Source organism: Cataglyphis hispanica, chromosome 14, assembly GCF_021464435.1.
Source record: "Cataglyphis hispanica isolate Lineage 1 chromosome 14, ULB_Chis1_1.0, whole genome shotgun sequence".
NCBI lineage: Eukaryota > Metazoa > Arthropoda > Insecta > Hymenoptera > Formicidae > Cataglyphis > Cataglyphis hispanica.
In genome coordinates this window covers 1295503-1310752 of record NC_065967.1, presented here as the reverse complement: position 1 = coordinate 1310752, position 15250 = coordinate 1295503, and the positions used below count along the sequence as shown (strand labels likewise).

At 37.6% G+C, this 15250-nt stretch overlaps 4 protein-coding genes across 4 annotated transcripts; 1 reads left to right on the top strand and 3 right to left on the bottom strand.

Annotated features, from left to right (window-relative positions):
- The first annotated feature begins 354 nt into the window (after positions 1–354).
- On the top strand, positions 355–10355 carry LOC126854385 (uncharacterized). The gene is made up of 5 exons (XM_050601031.1): positions 355–605; positions 5242–5390; positions 5613–5765; positions 5845–6000; positions 6097–10355. The coding sequence occupies exons 2-5, from the start codon at positions 5243–5245 to the stop codon at positions 6129–6131; spliced, it is 492 nt and encodes a 163-aa protein (XP_050456988.1). The 5' UTR covers positions 355–605; position 5242; the 3' UTR covers positions 6132–10355.
- A 71-nt stretch (positions 10356–10426) lies between these two features.
- LOC126854389 (uncharacterized) lies at positions 10427–11168 on the bottom strand. Its single transcript, XM_050601036.1, has one exon. The coding sequence runs from the start codon at positions 11166–11168 to the stop codon at positions 10992–10994; it is 177 nt and encodes a 58-aa protein (XP_050456993.1). The 3' UTR covers positions 10427–10991.
- A 10-nt stretch (positions 11169–11178) lies between these two features.
- On the bottom strand, positions 11179–12471 carry LOC126854387 (uncharacterized). The gene is made up of 3 exons (XM_050601033.1): positions 12324–12471; positions 11859–12067; positions 11179–11752 (listed from the first exon to the last, which is right to left on the bottom strand). Exons 2-3 carry the CDS (start codon positions 12046–12048, stop codon positions 11553–11555), a joined length of 390 nt encoding a protein of 129 aa, XP_050456990.1. The 5' UTR covers positions 12049–12067; positions 12324–12471; the 3' UTR covers positions 11179–11552.
- A 46-nt stretch (positions 12472–12517) lies between these two features.
- Positions 12518–14536, bottom strand: LOC126854373 (tRNA:m(4)X modification enzyme TRM13 homolog). The gene is made up of 6 exons (XM_050601005.1): positions 14262–14536; positions 14000–14196; positions 13722–13907; positions 13326–13565; positions 12769–13240; positions 12518–12665 (listed from the first exon to the last, which is right to left on the bottom strand). Exons 1-5 carry the CDS (start codon positions 14423–14425, stop codon positions 12798–12800), a joined length of 1230 nt encoding a protein of 409 aa, XP_050456962.1. The 5' UTR covers positions 14426–14536; the 3' UTR covers positions 12518–12665; positions 12769–12797.
- Between the last annotated feature and the right edge of the window lie 714 nt (positions 14537–15250).

Sequence of the window (15250 nt, the reverse complement as noted above, 5' to 3'; positions counted from 1 at the left end):
TGTATATACATGTAATTACATATCATTACAATCAAGAAAAACTATGTGATATCTATCGCTTTTATATTCCATAAATTTGAAAAGTTTACGAATTTTTATTTAATAAGAGGTGTGCGCGAATATGCCTCTATAAAGATTCTAATTTTATTTTGAAACCCTATATAATTCTCTCTCTATGGTTCTAGTTCTATTTCTATTTATCTAGTCTCGCCTTTCTCTTTCCTAGGAGGGATGATCACCATGGTGATGGCGAAGGAGGGGAAGATTGGCAGACGGAGCGGGGAGGATATGCGTGGCGCCTGAGGGATGCCGCGACCGATCCCGGGGAGGGGGATGACTCCGGTCAGCGGCGGTAGTGCCAGTGGCGGCAGCAACACGTAGTAGCAGTCGACGGCAACGCAACGCTAAGGAGAGATACACGGAACGTCCTTTCTTCGTACGACGCGCCGATCACGCAGTCGCATCATCATCACGGAACATATCCTACCCTACGCAGCATCTTGAGTGTGTCCACCGCTACGTGTTGCCGCGCAGCTACGGAATCAGCCGGAAGTGCGCCTGGAAGCTGATCAAGCTTGGCCCGCTGTTTGGCATCCCCGTGGCAGGTGAGTCTCTCGCGAGGGCAAAAGGGAGAGAGAGAGAGAGAGAGAGAGGAAGAGAACCAGAATGCCGACTCCGACGCCGCCGCCCGGTGCTGCTGATCGATTTTCCGCGAACGAGCAAGCGAGTGAGCGAACGGAGCAAAGCGGAGACCCGCCCCTGAATCTCTCTCCTCTGACGACATGATGTGGAGAGTTTTTTGCGCTTCGCCGTTGGTCCAGCGCTTTCCCGCAGCGCGCGAGACCGCTCCGGGACCACACAACTAAAAGCAGCTTTTCCACCGTGCGCGCTCGTCTGCGACGCAACGACGATCGATGCTTCTTCTGTTCGCGCCCCCCGCGCTCTCTCGCTCTTTATCATCCTCTATCCATTCGATTCTTAATGCTCTTTGCTGTCTTTAGAGTTTAATCTGGAATGGAAGCGCGCATCATCTTCTTCCTGAATCTTTAAGAATCTTTACACGCGATTTTCTAAGAATTCTATATAATCAAATAAATCTTAAAAGTAGGTAGAAATGTGCAAAGGTTGAGTTTGGACGAAAAGACTGATAAGAAGAAACAATTGTTGTTTTATCTTTATGCGAAGGTACCGATTTGATTGTAAAGGGCAACTTTGAAAAATTTGATGAAAAGCTATTGTATATATGTATATCGAGTTTTTAGCGATGCGCAAACGATGAAAGTTTTTTATTCTTTATTTAAAATTCTAGTGTATGTGTCTCTTAGCTTCTTTTTTTTTAGTATAAATAAAAGATCTTACATTCGTCGGCGATTTTCGTCGCGTTTCAGACGGGACGGGCAATTCATCCCGATTACGCGCGAGCGTCCGAGCGAAATGATGACTAATTTGCCCTCGTTACTTTCTACAGCTGCGTGACCAGCGCGTAGGTCTGTAAAACGACTCACAAGTTTTTTAGGACTGCAATACAGACACACCGTAACCTTTTAACCCCTCATTTTCGAGCTATTTATACGCGCGTTGAGTTGCGCGAGCGCAATAGCAGCGCGTTGAGGCTGAAAGATAAAGCTTGTTTCTAGGCGACGTTTCTAGTTTCTCATCTTCTAGGATCTTATTCCTATTTCCTTGCGTGCAGCTTACTGAGAATATCTTAATTCTATCCTTCTTTTACTCTATAATCACAGAAGATAAATAAAAAGAGTCTCTATTGACGGGTTAGTATAATAATCTCTGTAGAACATATGGCGAGATATAGAAGAATAATAATATTCTTTTATGCCATTTTCTGATCTGCTTGTAGAATTGTCAATGTAGCGAAAAAGACCAAAAAAATACAACTTCTCTCACGACACTCATTTCCGTTCTAGCTTCCGTTGATTTAGAATACCAATGGCCAACTTCTCTTATGATGATAAATCGGTATTTTGCATAAATATATATTTATACGTATATTTAGTACGTAAATAAATATATAAAAATATCTACGTGAGTTTAAAAACAGTCAATGTTCCGAGGTATTAAAGTTTTAAACTTTCACAAGGAGAATATTATAGGAGCAATATAGTCACAACAAAGTTTCAGAAACTGAAATCCGAAAGAGCGTGTATTCAGCGCGTATGTTGGAGAAATTAAAGTTTTATACCAGCAGAATTTTTTGACAAGTGAAAAATTTATCAGTTTGAGAATTCGTTATTGCTCTATCTCTCTCGCTCTCTTTCTCTCTCCCGAGAGGAGAGCTACATATTCAGCACATGTCTTAAATGACAGTAATAAAGGGTAACGTAAATTACGCTTCTGGAGAGCGCTTGTTTCGCATTTAATTCATGCTGTCCGCCTTTTAGTCTGATATCTCGCGCGCAACAAGACTTCGTGCTTTATCTGCGAATTTATTTTTTCATTATTGATAAATGACTCTGGTTTCATTATTTTTAGTATAATATACGATACGTTACTAAGCATACGTCGCATACTAGGCATACTTCGACGTGAGTATTTCATTTTATTCGTATCTTTTTCTGTGGACTGTTTGATTAAATATCTTTGCTTATCAATTATGAGTGCACTAAGAATATTGGAATCTGACACTCTATGTTTATCTCGGATCGGTGTTTATGTTAATGTTTTGTTTTTCAGTTTTTATCTAATACTTTTGCAATATTTACTCTCTTCTCAGTTAAAAATCTGTTGAAATAAAAATTTCATTTTTTTTTATGGCAATTTTAAAAAAAAAAAAAGATAACTCATAAGTCGAGCATATCTCAATTCTTGCCGCGAACGTATATCTAGACATCGGGCAACGTCCCTTTGCTCTCTCGGATATGTTGACCGCATGTCCCCGCCGGTCTATATTCGACATATTATCTGCTTTGCTCGCCGATATCTCTCTCGCTCCGTCTCTTCTTTCTTACTTTCTCCCTTTCTCGTTTTCTTTCTCTCTTTTGCTCACCCACATCGCGACGTTGTTGAGCCGACAATAGGTTCGACGGCAAACTTGAACAAGGCAACGTCCGCTCGCTCGTCTCATTCGCGTCCGGCGTTTCTGATGTGACGATAATTTTGTCAATTCCGTCAATCCATACGTGCGCGAATTGAACGATTTTCCCTGCGAATTGTTTGAACATGAGCGGAGATTTGCGAGGGGAGGAGAGTCGACCGGCGATACCCGTGTGGTCCGTCAAGATTACTGACGGGCGCTGATTGTTTCAATGTCGACTAATAGAGAGAATGATTGTAAGGACGTGAAATGTAGGTACGTCACCGAACGAAATGTATCGGTCTTCTCGCGAGAGATTTTTCGCATTTTAATTTATTTTTTTCATCCCTCTCTTCTGCCACGTCTATGTATCCTTGGATTTGATATTTTAATTTTTTTTTGTATCTCCTAGGTTCTCTGAATTACATTCACGTCCGATTCAAATTTTCGAGTTGGAGCTTTGAGAGCTCTGAGAAGCTTTGAAATGTGTGACTCACCCTAGTCTCCGAGTCCGAATCGTCTTTGAATCTTGAATATGTTTCTCGGATTTGGTGGAGCGACAGAGATTATGCTACTGCTTATTCATGGCTTATATTTGACGGTACACAGAGAATAATTTATCACTGCTATGAAAGTGTCGGTCATCAAATTCTCCTCGCGCGATACTCACATCGCAACGGTCGGTGATTAATTAGTTTTGTGACATTAGTTTAGGTGATTGCTCGAATTCGTCATCGTTGGAGGCGAGTCGATTCGCATGCAAAGTGACGGCATCGATCTAAGGAAAGACCTTGAGTCAATCGTTTTATGCGTGCGTATCGCCGCGCACCCTCCGATAAATCAATCCTCAGCTTCCGAGCACGTTGGAGCATGTAGCGCTGATGGTAGATAACGATTCTTTCGTCGGATTTTCGCGCGGTATTTTTTTGAAATAAAATTTTAATTAATTCTTGAATTTCAGGGTATTATTATAGACTTTGTAACGTTACAGCAAATCGTGACAACGAAAGAAAAAAAAAATTTATTAAAGAGATACGTCAATGATACGTCACACTTCACGATAAAGAGAATCAACGAATGGACGGCAAAAGGTGTCACAATGTCGATATTAAATTCACGGAGTCACAACTGTGACATTCATTAACGCGCTGAGTTATTAAACTTTTCGGAGCAATGCGCTCCGTTCTCATTAAGATTCATTGCGATTATCTCCTTCGGATCTTTTCCGCGATGATGACAAGTAGCTCTTATATTATAGAATGAGAACCGCAAAGGTTTTAATTAAGTTCAATCGTGCGATGGATAGCATTGCTGTGAAGAAAATTGCCCAAGTCGAAAAGGATGAAAAAATAATTCTATTAGAATCTATATATAGAATTCATCATTTGCGAATAGATTGCATTTTAATTTTTATCTCTCCGTTCCCCCAGCTTACTAACTGTTGTTCTCGTTTCACCAATCTTTTGTCTGCATTTCCGTATTCGCGGAGATTCCGATAACAATACTTCAAAGTTGCATGCTACTAGTAGCAAACTTGTAACTTATTCATTCGAAATATTACATGTTTTACACATTGTATCTTTCAATTGTATAAAAAATTACAATATTAAATCTTTTTTTTTGTTTTATTATTATTATATTATATTAATATTATTAATCTCTAACTTTTTTTTTATTTTAATTAACATCATCTTGAAATTTCAAATGTAAAAGAGAGACTTCAGAATAAAGAAATAAAAAATGCATATAAAAAGCAAAGCCCTTCGCTATGAGGAATTTATCGTAAGATTCCGTCATCATTAATTTGGCACAATGCTCGATTTGTTGAGCAAGCTCAAGGGGAATACTGTGCCGTCGTCTCTATCACTGAATTATCAAAATCAGAATGATACTCGGATTACGCATTCCGTCTTGAGGCGCAGAAACATTTAAAAGATAATATAAGACAAGAAAAACATACTTATTCTCTAACTGAAAAGTCTGTACTCATTTATATATATCTATCAAATATCTATCATAATTTTATCTATTATATATTTATATATATATTTTTTTTTTAATTGAAACTTGCATTACTCTATACGCATTTATCAGACAAGAAATATCTATCAGTCTTAAGACAATTCGCCTTAGCGTAAACCATGTCAACGTTATATTTAAAACGACTTTAATTATGGAGTATAACGAAGCTTCTCGTTTTTTCCTCACAGAATGAAGCTGTACTGGAGTTTGGCTCTCGTGGGCATCGCTTTGTCGATGATTTTGATGACCGCGCGAGCGGAAGCTGATCTATGGGACGAGGATGACAAGCCTCTTGAAGAGGTTCTTGTACGGACAGAGCGCGGTACTAAAGAGCGAAGTGAGTGCTTTTTTTCTGAAATTAATCCGTTACTCCTCGATAAAATTGCGATTATTTGATCGATCATAGTCAAACACAGACTGTCTATGTATATATCACATACATATACAAACGCTATAATTAAGTCATTCCTTATCATTCTTAAAAGTGTCTCTTTCTTTATTCGCTTGATCAACGTTACGTTCAATTGTTTCTATTGACATTTCGCATCTGCTGATGCAGCATCCGGCAGCTCCTCCTCATCGTGCAGATATGTAAAGGGTCAATGGTCGGAATGCGACTCGAATACTAATTTGCGGTCGCGCACTTTGAACCTTAAGAAGGGTGACAAGTCCTGTGAGCAGACCAAGATTATTCAGAAAAAGTGCAAGAAAGGTAAGTCGCGACATTAATTCTGCGCATTATATGTGTAGATAACACACATGCATACGTGTTTATCGATTGTTGATTGCAGCATGCCGATACGAGAAAGGCACGTGGAGTGGATGCGTGAATCAAATGATGACGAGAACCGATAATCTGAAAGCAAACAGCGACACATCCTGCGAAAAGACGCGACGGCTTACCAAGAGGTGTAAACCGGAGACCAATACTAAAAAATCCACCAAAGGTTTGTCATTCGTTCGACCGATTAATTACCAAATGTTTCTTGACTTCTAGCGCGAAGAAAATTGAATTAACAAGCGCAATTTCTTGCTTTTTCCAGGTGAGCGATCGAACAAGAAATCGGGCAAGCAGTAATCATCCGCCAACTTTTAATCATCTTCTCTAATTGGGCAACGAAAGCGCACTCTCATCTCTTCGACCCCCTTTTTATCCTATCCTTTTCTCGATACCTCATATCAATTGATACTTTTCTCGATAATTATCAATTGATTGCGGGGCAGAGCACAAATTGGATCGCGACGATCGCTAATCGAAGCGCATTTATTACTGCCTAGGGAATCACGCATTTCAGATGCAGTGACGCGTCCTGTGCTACTGCAACCTCTTTCAGGGTGCGCTCTGCCGTTGGTTAATTATACAAGTTAATTGCTGTTAATAATTCGGAATGGTGCGCACGTCTCGATAATCATATCTGTTCTCAACGATATCTCGGAGATTCAAACTTGTCCAGGATCGCGTTATGCTATTGTATGTTTCTGGTTTTTCATGACGCAGTTTGAAAAGATCCATATTTATTTTAAAAAAAAAATTATATTTTACACTCGAGTAAATACTTTTATATTTAACCCATTGACACAATTTCCCTCGTAGATAAAGTTATTGATCGTATAAAGGTTTTTCTAAAAATGGACATTGGACGCAAGATCTTGGACGGTTAAGCCGCGCAATCAGCCGAGGAATCGATTAGGAACCGATACGTATAACATGTTCGAGATGACGAAAACATAAAATAAGTATGGTTACTCGTCGACACATATAGTGATGCATTTTTATGCAATTGAACGACCGTGAATTCAAGAATTTCTTGGATAACGCGATTATTTTCCCATAGCTTTTAAATTCAGAAAAATCTATAAGACCTATTGGTTTCTTTAGTATATTTTTGCAAACTGTGCATCATTGATTGTTCGATTAACGAGTGTAGGGCACACCATAGAGCTCGATTAGAAGCAGTCGCCATTTTGGAGATTCGCAGAAAATAAGATCATCTGCCAAAGCTGTTCTCCCGTCTTCCCACTATGATTATTATTATTAATATTAATACTATTATTGTTTAACACACAAAAAACAGCAGTAATCCCCCATTCCCTTCTCCTCTTCGGCTTAGCTGCTGATAAAAACATGAAGCTGATAAACTTAAAATCATGTACAATATTTGTCATACTAAACAGCTTTCATTCGATTGTCACATAAATATACAATGTTCGGTGTTCAAAGTAATTGTGTCTTGTGTCATATAATACGCGCGAGATATTCCGGAAATATTACGCCGTCGCGAAGGTTCGCAAGTTTAAATGAGGATTCGCGTGAATGCACGAGAAACTCAATGGTAATCTGTATGAGATTGAGGCATCCTGATGAGATCTTCCACGATAAAAACGGCGGATCAAAAATTCTAAAATCAAAACAAACTGAGATCAAAAGAGTCGTATCAAAATAACAATTGTCGAGAGAATTGAACGAGAGTAAAATGGAAATATAAATATATATACATATATATTGAAATATATATCACAGAATGTTCGCGCGAGCTTAATGAATTTTCCCGGAATCCTCCGCGCCCTTCTTGACAGGACACTGTCGTCATTTCCGATGTTAATATTCGCAGTTAACGTTATAATAATGTATCAAGTGATTACTGGCAACATGGAAACTCGCAAGCGAATGAGCATGAAAATCAAACTAAAATAACTCGTCGTCTCGTCTCGTCAAGTACGCACGCACGCGCGTGCGAGAAAGAGAGATCGCTGGATATCTTTTCGACACCATGAAAATCAAATCCCTTCTCCCTCCCCACAAGATTGTATTTGTTTTTAAGTCTAGGTGTATACAAAGGCTCGTCGGTGAGAGGAAGTTAAGCTGTTCGTGCGTTTGATACTGCACGCGTGTGCGATCCGTGTACGACGTGTTTTGAAAAAAATGCGTAGAATATATAGTGATGCGCGGGAGGAGAGATTATTTTTCCTGTAATATTTTGCAAATATCATGTTTTCTTCTAGTCTCTCCCTCTCGTAAATGTCTATGCTGAAGGTTTAATTTTAACTCTATTTTACGATTTAATATCGTGGAGTTGAAAATCAACTTTTCCATGTGTCAAATTTCAAAAGAAAAAAAAAAGAGAGAAAAAGATCTCTAGAAATTAAAAATTAAAAAATTTGTAGACGCCGTACGTGGACTAGCGCACGCGTCGTTAACAAGCGCCTAGTTTTAGCTCTCGTATTACAGCATATCATCATTACGCGTAAAGCGAATTTATTAATAAACTAAGATAGAATTATCTGTTTTATGGGCTCTCTTTCAGGGTGTCTATTTAAATCTTGTAAAAAAATTTCCTGAGATTTCCCTGATTTTTCAGATATTTTTCTTCCGAAATCCAATAAAATTAGAGAATTTTTGAAATAAATTTATTTTGTGCGCACTTTTTAATGTTCTCTCTGTTCATGCAATCACGAAGGCAAAATAAGCCATTTAAGTTTCGATTTTGAGAAGATATTGAAAAGAATAATCTTTATAAGCATTTTGTGCATTATATTTCATTCTCTCATTATTAATTATATAATGAAATAAGAAATACAATGAATTGTGTACTGCAAACTCACGATTCGTATACGAATGTATATATCAATTAGTTGTTGCACTGATTGTGCTAATTTGGTCGATCAATGAATTGTCAACTATTTACGATAAAGGCAAAATTATCGAAGAAACTTTTTCACAAAATACTCTGAATTTCACGTAGAGTTTTTTGATTTTTCAAAATAAAAAGTTTTCTGAGAATTCTAGGTTTTCCCAGGGAATAGACACCTTGTCTTCTCTAATTACTGTCCTCGTTCTTCAACTGGTAGATTAAATTCCACTGAATGACATTTCCAACTCAAATTACTCAAAGTTGGAGCTACAATTCGCAAAAGAGCAAAACTACGATCTGGTGAACGATAAAACCATCTCATATTTTAAGACATGATGGCCACAAGTGGGCTCGTATATGCCGGTTGAAAATATTAAATGTTTCTGAAATGTGAACGTTACATCTGTTTCACTATAAGCGCTAATTACATACGCATTTTATGACGATGAGATCATCATTTAAGCTTTAAGCAATTTTGTATAAATAAAAATATTTTTTAGTATCCGAAACCGTTCTACGAAAAATATATGATCTACGCATTTTTTACAAAGTACAATTTCATCCTTTTTATTTCTCGTAGAATTCTATATGATTGTATGAAATTTTGAAGTAATTTTGAAGAGTTTAAATGCATGATGTAATTGTCTCTTAATATATAGAACAGATGTAACGATGTCTCGTGCTTGACTTCTCTGTGTGGAGCTCACAGGAAGCTCTTCATGTTTTAATCGCATTGTAACATAGCATGATAGGAAATACGAATCAGTAAAAATCTAGAGACTAATTTTTCAGATCCTTCGATAAAATTATACAGGACGTTTCAGAAAGGGTGCACGCTAATGATAAATACCTTCTTGAAGAAATTTCGAAATAGATTTCTCTCTATAATGATAAAAAGTTTCGTAAATTTCATATATCGATATCTGTATATCGAGACTGCAAGAAGAAAGCTCGATTTATTACAAATTGAATTATATAATTTTCATTTTAAATTAAAATCTTATAGGAGAAAAGATCCCTTTTAAAATTTTTTTCAAGATAATCTTTTATCATCTGCGTGCACCTTTTTTTAGAACAATTCTTAGATATTCTAGATATTATGATAAGAAAATCGTTCAGAATTTTATTCGTTAGAATTAAAGCCATTTGAGCACATGAATTGCCGTTCTATTACGGACTGTTGAGTTAATCGTCGATCTTGTTGATGGTTTAATCTCGTTAGTATAAATTTTCTATAAAAATTGCAATAGAATTTTTTAACCATTTCTATGGGTTCCTACAATTACAAAAGATTTTCTACATGTTTTGTTAATACAAAAAGAATAAATAAATTCGATCATATATTTTCAAAAAGTACCGATTCGTTGTACAGATTGCAAATATTTTGCAATTTAGAGAGAGAGAGAAAGAAGGATAAATGTTGAACATATGTGTTTAATCGCGCGGTTTCATTACTTTGATTTTATTCGGTCATTCAGACCACGTAGTTTAGGACAATTCTGAATAAGATGTATCGTAGCTCTCTCTCCACGTAAAGTCGATAATTTTCTTTAAAAACTACTATAAAGATTGTATAATGCATCTACTTACTTATTGAAATAATTGTGTAACCATTACACATGTAACAAAAATCCAATGTTGTCAATAAAAGTAAAATATTATATATACAAGAGAGTGAGAGTCCATTCTCAAATTATGTATTAATCTGAATTGGAATAATCAATTTTTACGAAGCGATGTGAAGATGGAAAGATTTTCATTACATTTTTTATTTGTAATAGTATTAATACAAAAAATTACAAAGTGCTCGAGATTATCGATATTATTATATCATTTCGAATAAAGATATATCAAATGACATCAAAAGAGAGAGATTTGGACGGATATAAAATTAATTTTCTCTCATAATGATGTCTTGTTATAGAGATAAAAATAATTAAATTGGTTTTAGTATATAAAAATTCCTTTTCGAATAATGGTATTACACTGATTTCCGAGGACATACACGTTCATATGTCTATATATTAATATATAAAAAAAATATATAAAATTAGTACAAATGTGCATAAATGGACGGAATGTGTCAGATCATTCTTACATGACTAATACTGTCTCTATACAATATATATGAGATGTGTGTCCCGGAAAAAGAATAATTATAAAAATTTTGGAAATGATTTATATCCATGCCGATCTACACAGTAGTGGAAATTCTAATCGACAGTAATTTATTAGCTATTTGTTGTAATTTTTGTTAAAAAATAAAAAATCTTTAGACGAAACTTTTTCGGGACAATGCCATTCGTTCACACGGAAGCGGACAATTTTCTGGAGTACGCTTTACCTTCCCATTCCTGATCAGATGGTAATGGTTCGTGTCGTAGTTTGCAGAAACGTGCGCCGTATTTCAGAAGCACGATTATGATGCAAACTACAAAGAGGGTCAGGCAGGCCGAAGCAGGCCAAAAAACGTGCAAGCCCATCGCAAACGGTTATCTATGATGCTTGAGATTACTTATCAGTTGTTTGCAACTAAGTGCAACTATTAAAATAACTTACTCCACAAATGTTTTAGGAGTCGCTATTCTTTAATAATAAGTTTATCTTGTAAAAAATAAAGAAATTAATCCTAATATGTGCATAAAAGCAGAGCAATGTGTCTATGGTAATAAACTGATAGCGAGAGCATTAATGAATGATAATTAGATCAAAGACTTTACAATGGAATTAACTGGGTGCAAAGGGCTAATTAGACTCTATTGGAGTCAATTAAACTCTTCACTTTATACGTATTCTGAAGCGTGGGTATTTCCCTCACTACTGCTTTCCAATACCACACTGATCACTAGTTGGTGCTGTTAAATATTTTAGATCTCACTCTCGCGTTTTTGCATTTCTAGGTACACTTGCGGTTCTGGTATGGCTCCTTGAGTCTCTGAATCGTGATACTGGATGATTTCGTGCCTCACTTGTGGATACTTGATACGACCATGTTCTAGTTCACTTAGATCAAGTGGTGGTGTCTTGTGCGGCAATACAGTCCATAAAGGTTGGATCCACCTATTTCCTAAATTCCAATAGGACAATACACTATTAAGAAAAACCATATCAGAATAACATGCATCCGTAAAAATAGAATGTAAGAGCTCTGAGTACAAGGTTTCTTGACTCACCGGTGTGGCGATTTTGCCAATATTCTCGGTGTCGTGAGCACCAGCAAAACACAATGTTCAGAATGAATAGGGCTCCACCCAAACTAGCGCAGAGGGCTATCGTGATGTAGAACGGCGTGAAGTCACCGTACTCGTGTCCCTTGAAGTACGGATTCTTCAGATAATCTTCGCGCTCGTCTAGAATGGACATGTCACAATGTTAACACTCTCTGAAAAACAGAAAGAAGGGAATGAGAAAGAAGGATTCAGTGCAGCAAGAAGGAAACCCGTCTCGACGTCGCGTCCCTAACAGGCGTGGCTTGGCGTTCTACGCGGAAAAGACGCGTTACAATTTCACGGATCAATTGGCTTAGTTATCGCTATTGTTAGCATTGCAAACGTACGCAAGTATACACGAACACGTGAAATAGGTCACGAGAAGCACGTCGAGTTGACGGAAATTACGTGCGTGAAACTCATACGTACCTAAGGATATTTCTTTTCTTTCGTCTGTCGCGTCGTCGATATTTATTCTCCTCTTGGTAATATAATAATATTTTGCACAAGTAAAGTGTGAAAAACATCCAGCTACTTGCGCGTCGCTCTTGTGCGTTGGAATGTTTGAACAGCGTTAGATCACTCGTATTGGGCGGGGCATCCCATTGGGTGGGGGAAGTTATTTGCGTCTTGCGTACTACTCCGAGAACGAGACTCGAATCGTGTCATTCAAGTCGTGGATCGGTAAGTTTACAGTCTATTCCACCGATCGAGGTCGCGATCAGTGACAGATGACACAGTTGTCATCAAAGATAGATGGTGACAGTAGTACTATCAATGAGTTGAAAAAAATATAAATTATAAATTAAAAAAGGTATTTATTGCTAACGAGAAAATAACCTCTAGAAATAAAAATTGAAAAGATTGAAATTACGTTAACGATAAATATTGCGGTCTCGATGATTATAATTTTCGAGTAGCTACAATACACATATTTTCTGGCGAAATTTCGGTGGTAGTGTAATAAAATAGCTCGGCCTGAAATCCAATGCTTTGCAGAAATGACAAACGACCCCAATTTAGCAGCGTCTTAGCCTTGCGTCCGATAAGTTCGCGTTCGTCTAATTTTGAAGAGCAATTGACGTTATCCTGCCCGTCGTGCCGAACGGTGGAATCGTCTTGCGGTTTAACATTACTTTTTAAACGGGGAGCACAGGTCGCCCAACTAACTATGCTGCATAAAACCGAGAACTCATTTGCGGTAAAGTCACATTGTCGCAGATATTCTCTGCCTACGTAAGACGAATACTCGCATTTGTGGTGGCAGCAAAAAGCGAGGACTAAGCCGCGAACGTCGACCTTAGGCTCGTTGTTTATCGACTTCGCCAAGCAACGTATCGCCAAGTCTGCAAATACCCACGTCATCAATTAGAGAGAATATGCGAAAATGGAAACTTGTGCTGAAGTAATGAAAAAATATATATTGTATACCAGTGGCTGTCCCGCAGAGATGTTTCGCTATCCCGACTTTGTATTTGATTGTCTGGATTTCCAGGATTTTGTTCAACTGCAAATCGGCAATATCAGCGCGTACCCTCTTTATTACGAGACGATTCTCTTCCTTCCTAAGTTTATTGTCACTTTTGTGCCGATGACTCGAACGGTCGACTAGTAAGACACAAGAATTCGATTTGTCTTTTATGATCTGCCCCAACCAGTATGTTAATAAAGCTAAAATATAATTTAAAATATAATTTCATTTAGTATACTCTGCAGCGTGAACGATTTATTTATACGAATCGTTCGAACGACAAAAAAATATATAATTTCTTTTAAATATCCGAGAAAACTCGAGAAAGTAAAAAAGTTTATTTGAATAAGATGTACCTTTCCCCGCCCCAAATTCAATGAAACAGGTATTGTCCTGCACGAGACCAGCTTGCTCCAAATGTCCAAGTAGAGATGCATTTTGGAGCAAGTGTTTTCTAACGTTATTGCCGCAGGTCTCGTCCCTCAATTTGCTTTTTAACACATCGTGCTGCAGTATCGCTTGAGAAAAGTCTGGTAGCTTGTCTGAATAAGAAGCAATAATAGAGGAAATATTAGATGCATTATATCATTGAACATTCTATAATCCTCTCCATCATAATTTTAAATAACTTTACCGTAGGCAGAATGGATCTTTCTTATCACCGTGTCCAACACAGATTCATCGAGCTGAGACAACGGTACGTGCGGTGGCGCCACTATAGTCTCCTCGTCCAAATTGATACCCTTGACTATAAACTCAGGTTGCGCGTCCAAACTTCTCTTGGCGTTGCATACGCCCAGATGCTTCGTCAGCTTTGACTGGTAACACGTGCTGGAAAAAGATACGTCAATTAGATCGCGATCTCTTTCATGATGTCTCGACTAACGAATACTTACTGCGTGGGATCCAGCGGACACTTTATTCTCTTGTCATCAGAATCGCCGGAGTCGGCGATACTCAGCTGATGCTCGCCGCAATAATCTTTGCCCTCGCCCACCGTCATGCGACAAAAACGTTTCTTCCGTTTGACGAAGTACATGCAGTGACTTCCGTTTGCCATACTCTTTGCCTAATAAAATACTGAATATTCCTTACTTGTGAATAACTTTTATGTTTCACAGGTTATATAGGATTTAATGCCAGTCTTCAACATTGTAGAGCGACGTGTAGATTGAAGACATTTTCATCTGTTTGCTGATAGATGACGCCACTATTCACTTTATTCCTCAAGTAAATTCCAAGTAAGTCTCTCAGTACTCCTGACGAGGACGCAACGTATATTAAGCGCGATTGTGCACGTATCGATTTTGAAATCACGAAGATTCTGTTAGGTCGTAATCATACAATTCTTCAGGTATGTATAAGAATTACTATAAAAATAATTCGTCTCTTATATCAATGTGTAATTGAATGAAGCGCTTGCTACAATTTCGAGATGCGCTGTAAAAGCGTTGCTTCATTCACGCCTTTTTTGAACTATTTAAAGATTAGATTTAAAGAATCAAAACTGATTCCTTTAAAAATGATATTATTTTAGCTTGTCTTACTGCCTCTCTCTTTCTCATTATATATATATGTGTGTGTGTATATATATATATATATATATATATATATATATATATATATATATATATATATATGTAGTGCGGTAACTGATTTTTGTGGAATTTACCGAATCCTTTGAACAATATTTCCGGATTACCTTGTATTTATCGTTCACCGTCGAGGGATCTGCGCGCGGGTAATTCGCTAATGTAGAGTTGCCCTGATATCAGCCCGTCTCAAAGTTCACCTTTTACCTCCCCTCATCTTTCCCTCGCCCTCTCTCCGTTCCTCCCGCGCCAGCTGTACTTGTCCTCCTCACCGCTTCCCATCCTCCTCCTGC

Coding starts and splice junctions, on each gene's coding strand:
- LOC126854385 (XM_050601031.1), top strand. CDS start 5,243: ATGAAGCTGTACTGGAGTTTGGCTCTCGTGGGCATCGCTTTGTCGATG. Junction 5,391..5,612: donor GCGCGGTACTAAAGAGCGAA/GTGAGTGCTTTT, acceptor CTGCTGATGCAG/CATCCGGCAGCTCCTCCTCA. Junction 5,766..5,844: donor TCAGAAAAAGTGCAAGAAAG/GTAAGTCGCGAC, acceptor TGTTGATTGCAG/CATGCCGATACGAGAAAGGC.
- LOC126854389 (XM_050601036.1), bottom strand. CDS start 11,168: ATGGGCTTGCACGTTTTTTGGCCTGCTTCGGCCTGCCTGACCCTCTTT.
- LOC126854387 (XM_050601033.1), bottom strand. CDS start 12,048: ATGTCCATTCTAGACGAGCGCGAAGATTATCTGAAGAATCCGTACTTC. Junction 11,753..11,858: donor TTGGCAAAATCGCCACACCG/GTGAGTCAAGAA, acceptor ATTGGAATTTAG/GAAATAGGTGGATCCAACCT.
- LOC126854373 (XM_050601005.1), bottom strand. CDS start 14,425: ATGGCAAACGGAAGTCACTGCATGTACTTCGTCAAACGGAAGAAACGT. Junction 14,197..14,261: donor TGTCCGCTGGATCCCACGCA/GTAAGTATTCGT, acceptor ATCTTTTTCCAG/CACGTGTTACCAGTCAAAGC. Junction 13,908..13,999: donor AAAGATCCATTCTGCCTACG/GTAAAGTTATTT, acceptor CTTCTTATTCAG/ACAAGCTACCAGACTTTTCT.